Here is an 11393-nt window from a genome sequence, read left to right on the forward strand (position 1 = left end):
CCCCTCTTGCTTTAGTCTGACAGATCGAACCACATCCATCGCATCACATTCGAGAATCAGTCTACTAAAACCCATCCTTCTTCCAACCTCCACCCCATACCTTGCTGCAGCAACTTCGGCGATCTTTGCACCCCAATTGCATTGAGTTTTCTTCGCTGCCACAAGTAAGAGCTAACCCTGATTGTCCCTTATAGCAGCACCTAAGCACGCCCTTGCAGCCCCTAGCACATAGGCATCCACATTAACTTCTACCCACGCATGAGGCGGTGGCTTCCACCCAGCCTGAGATGGTACGACAGAAGCGGGAATGCACCTACTGACCTTCGCATTATATTTCTCATACTCCCTGCAAAAATTGACAAAGCCCACATCCACACTCACACCATTAATATGAGAATAGCCATTAAAAATAAACGAGTTTCTAGTATACCACGCAGCCCAAGCAAAACTAGCAAAAATCAAAAGTTAGGGTTTGTCAATCCTCTAAACCAACCAGCAGAAAAGATCAGCAAATGACTCATGTGGTGCATCCCTCAACAGATTTGTAAAAGGACTATTCTGCTAAATAGGTTCAGAAAAGCGTGCAAAATTGACACTCTAGCAGCTCCGCGTATGGGACAAGTTCCAGGAGGTCTGATATGTCTGATAAACAGGACATCCATCACCCCAAGCGTACCCTTACAAGCTCTCCAGATGAAGTGTTGAAGCTTCGGAGGACCACTCATACTCCAAACGTCTTTCCAGACCTCCCGTTCATTTCCATAAAACAACTTTCAGGTACGAAGGTGACCCATTCTTCCCAACCAATAAGCAGAACAAACACTAAACATACCCGAAGCACCTCACATTTGGCAAGGGAGTTTCCAGCACTTTCTTTCCCTCCTCTTCAGTTAAAGTTGCGGCCACTAATTCAGCATTCCTTCCCATACGATCAAAGTCAATCAGATCACACACGCGCATATTCAAGTCACTATTAGCCTGCGGAGATAACACTAAATGAGCTCAATCACCCAAGGTCCAAGTGTCATCCCACACCTTAATCAAAGAGCCATTACCCACTCTCCACTTCAATCCCTCAAGCAGCAACGATTTTGCACCCCAAATGCTACGCCAAGAATAACTTGGATCAAAACCCCTCGTTGCATCACAAAAACCAGAATTTTTAAAGTATTTTGCCTTCAAAATTCGAGAGAGAAGAGAGTTGGTACCATTGCAAAGCCTCCACCCTTGCTTAGCAAGGAGAGCTTGATTAAATCACTTGAGATCACGGAAAACCCATGCCCCCCATTAATTTGGGAAGACAAAGAACCTCCCACCGATTCCAATGGATCTTCCGGCCCGAGCCATTAGACCCCCACCAAAATCGAGCCAACAACGAGTGAATCTCATCAATAAGACCGTCGGGGATTCTGAAAATACTCATCATATACGTCGGGATAGCTTGAGTCACAACCTTAATAAGAACCTCTTTCCCCGGGCGAGACAACAATTTTTCCTTCCATCCTTGCAACTTCTTCTAAATGCGATCCTTAAGGCAAGAGAAAACCGTTTTCTTAGACCTCCCAATGATTGTCGGCAATCCCAAATACTTTTCATGTCTATCAACTTCACGGACACCAAGAGTCTCAACAATCTCATGTTTTCTTTCCGAATTAACATTCTTGCTAAAAGCCACTTCGGTTTTGCTTAGATTGACTTTCTGACCGGAAGCTCTCTCATAAGTACTGATAATGTCAGCAATTTTAGAGAATTCAAGCAAATTAGCTTTAGTAAACAATATACTATCATCCGCAAAGAAAAGATGTGACACCCTCGGAGCACCTCTACACACCCGAGCCCTGTGAATTAATTTCTCAGAAGCCGCCTTCGAAATTAGAGTTGAGAATCCTTCAGCACAAATTAAAAATAAATAAATATGGAGAAATGGGATCACCCTGTCTAAGTCCATGACAGGGTAAAGTCGTATCCCCTAATCAAAAGTAAATACCTAAGTCCTCTAACTAAAGTAGATAGGGAAGTAGGGTCGAACTCCACAGGGAAACAAGTCTTTTTACTCCTAATTAATTATTATAATCTAAATTATCTAAGTAACCAATATTTTTGGGAATAAATTCTATACTACGAAGAATAATTTTAGGGAGAAAAAAATAATAAGAAGGCCTAGGGTCACAGGTTCACCAATAATTAATATTCCGGGATAAAACATAATAGTTAATAATTAACATTTCACAAGTAACATGATCAAGAGGCTCTCGCAATTTATTAATCAACATAGATCTAACAGGCTCTCGCAATTTACTAGATCTAAGTTCCTATTAAAAAATAGCCTTTAATATTAAATTAACATCTGCTCGATTCATCAATTCAATATTGCTACACATTCACAATCAAATTACATCTGCTCGATTCATAATCTAATTGCTTAGAATTAAAACAATTTAATAAGAAATTATCATGCAATATCAATAATCAACAATAACAAATTATCCCTTCATATTAATTATGGATCCCCATAAACCCTAGAATTAAACTACTCAGACATAATCGTAACTAAACTAATCAAATAAATAAAACAAAACATAATCAAAGAAGTAAATGAAATAGCTGAAATTAAAGGAGAAGAAATTGTTACCAAAGGAAATCTGGATTAATGGAAGTAATTAAGAACAAAAGTTGAGAGAGAATTTAAGAGAGAGAAATATCCTAAGTAGAGAGAGAAAATCTAAAAAAAGAAGGTAAATCACAATTACGTACATAATTCGTACTTAAACATTCCTCAAAACAAAAATTAAAACTAATCTAATCAGGTCTGAGAAAAACACGCGCCCGATCGGGCTAGAGGCCGCCCGATCGGGCGCGCCTTTTTCCTTGCGCCTCTTCTCAGCAGCGACGCCCGATCGAGCTAAATGCTCGCACGATCGGGCGCGCCTTAGGCCACGCACCAGCACCAAAGTTGCATGCCGCGCCCGATCATGCTAATGCTTGCCCGATCGGGCCCTTGCTTCTCTTCGAGGCTTGGACTTCGATTGGGCTTGATTCCTCGGCCCAATTCGGATTTCCTCTTCGGGTTTTGAATACTCGGTCCAAATACCTCGGTATCCCGATTACCGAGCCCTTAATCACCGTCTCGATGAATCTAACCGGCCTTGGGCTTCAAAGATGGTCGTGCTCTTCTAATTTCCGTAGTCGCTCCATGAAAAACCCGAGAAAATGCTCCAAAGGCGCAATTTCCTACAAAACTCAACAAAGACTACGAAAACACTAGAAAACACCAATTAGTAATAAAAGTGGCTCGAAAGAGCCAAAAACACTACTAATTATGACCAACGGACGAGGGTAAATTACTATATAAAATGGACATATCAGTCCACGAGTGGGGGTCAACGCACCCGAAATAGAACCATTGTACTTAAACGAGAAAAAGACACTCGTTAAGCACCTCATAATCCGATCAATCCATGCTATTCGAAAACCCATCTGCGTCATAATTTTTTCAATAAAAACCCATTCCACTCTATCGTATGCTTTACTCATATCCAATTTAAGGGCCACAGTTCCATCATTACCCTCCCCACCTTTCTTCATAGAGTGAAAAATCTCAAACGCAATAAGGGCATTATCAATAATTAACCTCTTCGGGACAAAAGCACTCTAATTTTCTGAAATGATTGAACTAAGCATAGGATTTAATTTATTTGCAAGAGTTTTAGAGATTATTTTGTAAAGCACATTACATAAACTAATAGGCCTATATTCAGACATTTGCTTAGGATCATCACATTTCGGAATCAAAACAATACAAGTGCGATTTACCTCCGACAAATCAATTTCACCTCGCCACCAAGACTGCACAAAGTTAACCATATCATGACCGAGAGTCCCCCAAAATTTTTGGAAGAATAATGCGTGCATCCCATCCAGACCCGTAGCTTTGTTCGGATGCATTTGAAATAGTGCGTCTTTAATCTCATCTGCCTTTGGCTCCATGTCAAGAATGTCATTCATGTCATCTGTTCCCTTCGGCTTAACACCCATGAGGGCCTCATCAAAATTATTCGGCATAATTGAAGCGAAAAGGCCACTAAAATAGTCTGCAATCACCTTGTTGGTCCCCTCCTTCGAAGTCTGCCACACACCTTGATCATCATAAAGACCACAAATTCTATTTTGACCTCTCCTTTGACTTGCTTTGTGATGAAAATATCTGGTATTTTTATCCCCATCACGAAGCTCATTTGCTCTGGATTGAGCATACCAATAAGATTCCTCAAGTCTACGAAGCTCATTCAATTCATTTGCGATCTCATTACACATTTGGAGTCGACGCCCATCAAGTCTCTGCCCTTGAACTTCCTTTAAACGAGTCTCTGCCTTAGCAATCTTTTTTTTTTTATGTCCCCAAAAGTCATTGCAGCCCATGAAGATAGACCATTTTCCACTCTCTCAATTCTCTTATGAATTGGTTCGCCAACACCCACAAGCCAAGAGTCCGACACAACCTGCTTGCATTCTTCCTTTGATAACCATAGAGCCTCAAACCTGAAAATCTTGCCATCTTTTTTCTCATCTGCTTTGTCCTCGAACTTCAGTAATATTGGAGCGTAATCAGAATGACATAATGGAAGATGTATAACTTCCGAGTATGGAAAAAGAGAGTACCACTCACAAGTAGCTAAGTATCGGTCAAGCCTTTCACGAACTACCGTCTCCATAGAAATGCCTCGTTGCCATGTATACACACTCCCCTTATACCCAAGATCACGACACTCACAATCATCGATTGCTTCTCTAAAAGCATCAATCTGTCTTTCACCTCTCACAGCCCCTCCTTCTTTCTCATGCATACCAAGAATCTCATTAAAATCCCCGAACATCAATAACGGAAGAGGAAACAAAGCAAAAATCGACCTCATGAGATCCCATGTTAAATGTTTGTTTTCCGCCTCCGGCCACCCATACACCCCAGTAAACCTCCACTTTGCTATATTTCCACTATCGAGCACCTCACCATACACATGATGAATCGAGTAACCCACAACCCTAACATTCAAATCTCTCCACCAAAATCCCAATCCTCCTGACCTTCCCATACTACTAATACAAAGGCCATTAACAAAACCACACCGATTCCTAATTAATTCAAGTCTTTGTGTAACACCCCGTATTTTCTAACCACCATTTTATGTGCATTTAAATCTATTAAACCTAATTTCTTATTTAAATTAAATTTCAAAAGTGAAATATTTATTTAATTATTAAATTCGTTATTTTGATTTAAGGGTCATTATAAACTTTTGAAACCTTAATTATAATATTTTGATAAAGCAATTGAAATTATTATTTAAAAAGGTTTTATACTTGAATTTTAATCATTTCAACTATATTAAACATGTCTGAATTGATATTAGATTTACAGGGTAATTCCTTAAGCTTAAGCATCAATTCAGTATGTGTTTCTAAATTATATGTAATTTTAATATTTAACTTATCACAATTGATACGGGTCATCATGGGTGATTCCTTGACTGAAGTGCCAATTTGATAGGTATAAATGATTCTATGATTTTAAAGATGTTTTACGTTCAATCGTATCAATATCGATGTATAAACTATTCCGTCGACTTGATTATCTAATTGATATTGTTTACAAACTATTATTTAATTTATATTTATAAAACTCATTATAATGTCCTATTATTAATTAGGTCATTATAAATGAATAATATTATTGGTTTCGCATATCGCCTCTTTATATTGTTTTTCTGAAAATATGAACTTTATATATATTTTTGTTTCGTGATTTAAATTATTGTTTTCATTATTATTATTGTAATTACTATTTATATTATTATTGAGTTATCAATAATATAATCTATATTATTGTTTTTTTAAACATACTTTCAAATCGCCTCTCGTTACGTCCCTTTCCTAGTCTAGTTTCGGGCCAACTAGACTTTGTTTATTAGTCAAGTTTCGCCTTAACACTTTTATGACTAAATAGTTTAATATAGATTTGTTTATTAGCTTTCCTTATCCCATTCTTAAGCCTCAACTAATTATTCAATCAAGCCCAAAAGGGAAGCCTTGAATCCTAGCTTTGTATGGCCTTTTCGTCAGCTCAATTTGAGCCCATTCCTAATGATTCTCACGGCAGCAATCAAAGGGCAAGAGGCTGATATTTTTCACCCTAGTAACCCCCTCTTAAGTTTGTCTTAATGGCCAATCAAAGCTCTAATGAAGGCTGCCCAAAAGACTCCTCATTCCCCATCACTTTTACGTTCAAATATTTGTTTTCCCCATCACAAAAGAACGCAGCACAACTCCTCCTTTTCTCTTCAATATTTTCTTGCATTCAAGGGGTAAGTCAAGGGTGATTTGAACCCTAGTTGCTGCTACCAATGGTTCCTAATTCGTGCCATATTCATCCCCTTTTGAAGGATCAAAATTGGAAGAATAACAAGGGTTTTTAGAGGGTTGTTTTGGGCGTGATCTTACGCGTGGGTGGTCTGATCTCGTGGCTCTTCTCTTTGCTCTTCTTAATCTGATTTTTCATGCTCTCCATTCAAGGTAACTATCCTTTCTTCCCTTATATTAGAAATGCTAGGTTTTAGGGTTGAATTGATAGGTAGAAATCATGTTAGGGTTAGATTGATTTGTTGATTTTCGTTCTTGATATGTATGTCAGAATTTTGTGTACAATTAAGGTGATTTTGGGTGTTTGAATCATGTTTTTCATGCTTGAATTATCTTACAATCAATCCCTAATAGGTGTATGATATTTGGTTATGATTATATTAGGTTTTGTGATGATTTTTGGGTACTTAAAAATCTGATTATGTTATCTGATTGTGTGCGTATAAGACTGTAGTTTCTGCAGTGGTTATTGGTTGTGAATGAGCCATGAATTCAATGATTTTATTTTATATTATTGTAGATAATTGTTTTACGATCAATTTGATATATTATGGGTAAAATTCGGAGGTGTTTAAGGCCTCCAAATGACTGATTTTGTGAGACAAGTTGTGCTGCCAACGTGAATGAGGACGTGATATTTGATAGAGTTTATGAGCATGTAAATATCTTATTTTTGTGACCAATTGAATATATCTTCTAGATTATCATGTAAGGATTATATAGGAATTTGTATCTAAGTCAAAATATGTGTGATTGAGGCAAAATTCTCTCTTTTATATGCAAGTACTTTCGAATTAGTGTGCTGTAATGACAGCTTGTGTTTTACCTGTTCCTAGGCTTTGAGTTAATTATTTGTGTTGATTTTATTGCCTAAATTCAATTAGTATAATGTTAGGCTATCAGCTAATTAATTTTGGCATGATTCTAAGCAAGTTTGATTTGTTTTAATGGCCTATAACTAAGTATAGGAACTGCTGCCATCCATAGTGAAAGGAGTGTGATTAGAGAGTTTTCAAGATGTGTTTTGCCAAATTTCTAAGCCTAAATGCGTAATTAACATGACATTTTGTGTTTTTAGAGTGTGTAATAAAATGGGCTAAGCTTAGTTTCATGTTTAAGGTTGGTTTTGGGGGTGTTTTGTTTGTATGGTACTGCTGGAACCCAAATTGGTGTTGCTGTGTTTATGATTTTATTTAAGCATGTTAACTCTAGAATTTTAAGGCCAAAATAGTTTTATATGATGCTTATTGAGTATATGTATGTGCCCTATTTTTAATTTTGCATTTGAAGTATGTTTGATTGGGTTTTTATGATGATTTTTGGACTCGTATCTTGCTGCCCTGTTTTGGCTGTTTTATAAAATTGTAGTTTGGATTTTTGGTTTTATCAAATGAATTTATGGAATTTTTATAACTATTATATAGTAGCTGAAATTATATTTTAAATAAGTGATGCGTGAATTTTAAAGTATTATAAACCCTTGAAGTAAAAATTTTGATGTGTTTGATTATGTGTGGGTTGTAATTGTATTGTCGACGTCGTATTGCTTTAGAGAAGGACAACACTGTCTTTAGCATTACTTCGCCAAGAGTTGTGAATGCACTTAATTGTTGAACTCCGATAATTAATTATATTCTCAAACTCAGACGATACCCTTGTGATTTATTAAGTTGAAGCGCGTTTTGAAATGGAGTTTCAATTGAATTTAAGAAATATGATTTTCTTATGCAGTTTGAATTGAGTGTAAGACCATTTTTGGCTTCTCTGCAGATTTTTGAGTGAAATATATTATATTAAGTATTTTAAGTTATTTTTGAATTGTGTGTGGGGCCATAGACGGGTGTGAGGACGAGTTGCTTCCCGATGGTTAATGAACATGCTAACTACCTGGATTGCGAGTCTTAGGTAGCTCAACCTGGGTTAATTGTTGTCATCCGGGGGTGTGTAAGACCTTATAGGCATCTACCCATAACCGGGAGTTGGCCAATCTTAGACACGGTCTCTGCGAGATGACCGGGGGTTCGTCCTGACAAACCTTAGGAAGTGGATTGCGAGGCCACTAGCGTTCCCTCCATGCCAGTTCTACTGTTTTGAAGGTTTTGAGTTTGAATTATTTAAACTATTAAATTATTACTTTTGAAGTTTATATATTATGATTGAAATTTAGTGATTTTATATCGATTTTCCTATTTTAAGTTTATTTTGAAATACTTCATTGTTTGTATGGTTTGATGGTTTTAAGTGGTATTATTTGAGTTTTCAAGTTGATTGTGGTTGTGGTTTCTTTCTATTAATTTAAGTCTAAAATCTTCTATTTCTGATTTGAGGGAGAACTGCTAGTTGCTCCCCACTGATTGTGGACCGTTGTTAAAATTTGCAGGTTTCATTTGTTTATTTGATCTCTGTGACGATGGGTTAGGGATTGATAGTTTAGAACCTAACTTTTAGGCCTGTATGCCTTTATTGTTAGTTGCTTATTTAATACCTTGAATTTGCATTGGTTTAGTTTGGCTGATAAGGGTTGTTCTGCCCTTGGCTTTTGAATGTAATTGATTTGCCTAAGTTTAAGTTCATTTGTTATTTTCTTTTGTTCACTTAGTTTGCACTTAGCTTAAACAACTTAATTTGGATGTATGAATGAGTTAAACTTGACCTTTAGACCTAGGTTAATCTTGACTTTGCCAATCAAAGTTAAGTAGCCTCCCGTTCAGGCGTAATTTCGCTAACGCTTCCAGTTCTAAAAGAACGGGGTGTTACACTTTGAGCATCAATTTTTGGTTCCGAAACGAAAACAATCTTTGGCCTATCCCTCCAACACCAATCTTGGAGGGCTTTAACTGTCAATGGGTTGCCAAGCCCATTGCAGTTTCCATGCTATGGTTTTCATCGTTGTTCGCGGGGTGGACAACACCAACCTCCGCTACTTTCTCGTTAATTGCAGCACCTGTAAGCACAACATCATTCCTTTGCTTTTTAACTCCAACCCCCATCTCCTCATCTTCATCGTCCCAAACACCCTCTCTTCCTTTTCTTTTCTGTCCCCCCCATCATCAATCAACATTGCATTCACATCAGGATTACTAGAACTAGGAATTTTGATTTTCCTTTTATTCTTTTTCATAGAGTTTTATATGGTTTGGCCAACCCCAATATTAAAAGTCAACATAGGGGACCCCACACCTTCACTCACCAACCCAGACACATCAGCACCTACTCCACCTTTCCCCCCAACATCCACTCCTTTATTTTCCAATCCTATGTAAGCTTTTGCCCCCCTATTTTTTCAGACCTCACCCTCAACTTCCTCATCCCCTTCGTGCCCCAACTCTTACCTCACCCCCATATCAACACCCTTCCCATCTCCAACTCTCTCCCTATCACATTCTAATCCCTTATTGGCCATGCTGCTCAAGGATAAAACACCTTCCTCATTACACAATAATGGCATTCCCCCACTCTTTTTGTCCCGCACCCCTACACTACCAGTTGCAACGCCTTCATTAGATTGTTGATTCGTAATAAATTGAAGCTTCCTTGCGGCATACAGGCCCTCAATCTCATCAGACTCTTGTTTCTTCCCTCTTCTCGGAGATGCCTTTATCTACGTACCCTATCGAAACCCCTTATCATGCATACCCTTAGAAACATTGATACAATATTTCTCACTATGTCCCATAATCCCACACATGAAACAGAAAAACGACAGCCTTTCATCCTTCAACAAAATCTTAACAACAACCCTTTCCCTGTTCTTAACACTTTGAAACCTTCGTAAAGGTTTATTCACATCGAGCATCACTTTTATTCTGCGGTTTTTGCCAATACCAAGAGGATCAGCCTCAATTTCAATCAAATCTCCTATACTTGCAGCAATTGCCTTCACATGGGCATCTAAACGACAATTGAAGGACAAATTTTCGAGCCTAACCCAAAACGGAGAATGATTTAACTTAACCTCCTGCGGTTGTTCATCTCCAATAATGGTATTGAGAATTAGGAGGTTTTGTTCAAAACACCATGGACGGCCCCCAAGGACTTTCTCCATATCACACCAATGAAAGAATTGAAAAACAAATAAATTTGCACCAATTCCACGAATTACAACTTTACCTTTCATCCCCCATGATTGGGTAATTGTCCTCTTAAAAGCTTCAATGTTTACTCCTCTGCCAGTTAAAAATTTCCCCACGAGCATTAACGAGATCCTAGCGTTTTGTTTAGACGAATCCATTGCGCCCAGATCAACAATTTTGTTCTCTTCTTCATCTAAATTTAGATTAGAACACTTCTCAATTAATTCTTTGGCCATTACAGCCGGAGAAAAACCACGATATATAGCGGTAGGTTATCCTCTCTTTCAAGGTGGTTCGCCCTTTCTTTCGAGGGAGTTTTTATCCCCTAACGAATCTTCTTTATTGTTTTGTAATTAGTTTTAATGTTTTTATTGTTGTTATTATAAATGTTATTATTGTTATTATTATTAATGTTTTTTAATTAATTAAATTTATTAACTTAGTCTTTTTATTAGAATTAAATTTTTTAATGTGGTTATTATTAATATTTTGATAATTTGAATAATTAGTATTAATGTTATTATTGTTTTTGTAATTAGTATTTATGTTATTATTAGTATTAATGTTATTATTATTATTTCGTATTATTTTGTGAATAGTGATATTATTAATTCTAATATTGATTTATAAATATTTTTATTAATAATATAAAAAAGAACGTAATGTCTTAGACCATTGTTTTGTTTATTTTATTTTTATAGGATTTGGAATCTGAAGACGACGGTGATGGTGTGAATTATTACATGAATTTCGTCATGGACACGTTATTTCCAACGTTTAATGATGCAGTCAAATGGGCGATGTTGTTTCTAGAAATCTGGAATTTATTTTAGTGAAATTGTCTTATAACAAAACCAAAGATGGTCGGCTGTATCGATATTTAAAATATGATCGAGCACGGAGGAG

At 37.0% G+C, this 11393-nt stretch overlaps 2 protein-coding genes and 1 long non-coding RNA gene across 3 annotated transcripts; 1 reads left to right on the plus strand and 2 right to left on the minus strand.

Annotated features, from left to right (window-relative positions):
* Positions 1-171: 171 nt before the first annotated feature.
* Positions 172-4314, minus strand: LOC145624887 (uncharacterized). Its single transcript, XM_081677973.1, has 5 exons — positions 3814-4314; positions 3440-3579; positions 1547-1724; positions 833-978; positions 172-346 (listed from the first exon to the last, which is right to left on the minus strand). Exons 1-5 carry the CDS (start codon positions 4312-4314, stop codon positions 172-174), a joined length of 1140 nt encoding a protein of 379 aa, XP_081534099.1.
* A 41-nt stretch (positions 4315-4355) lies between these two features.
* LOC145624888 (uncharacterized) lies at positions 4356-5090 on the minus strand. The gene has a single exon (XM_081677974.1). It carries the CDS (start codon positions 5088-5090, stop codon positions 4356-4358), a length of 735 nt encoding a protein of 244 aa, XP_081534100.1.
* A 1074-nt stretch (positions 5091-6164) lies between these two features.
* LOC145612110 (uncharacterized) lies at positions 6165-9048 on the plus strand. The gene is made up of 2 exons (XR_014106536.1): positions 6165-6567; positions 8795-9048. It is a non-coding gene; the product is annotated as an uncharacterized LOC145612110 (long non-coding RNA).
* The last annotated feature ends 2345 nt before the right edge of the window (positions 9049-11393 follow it).

Source organism: Chenopodium album, chromosome 3, assembly GCF_948465745.1.
Source record: "Chenopodium album chromosome 3, dcCheAlbu1.1, whole genome shotgun sequence".
NCBI classification, from domain to species: domain Eukaryota; kingdom Viridiplantae; phylum Streptophyta; class Magnoliopsida; order Caryophyllales; family Amaranthaceae; genus Chenopodium; species Chenopodium album.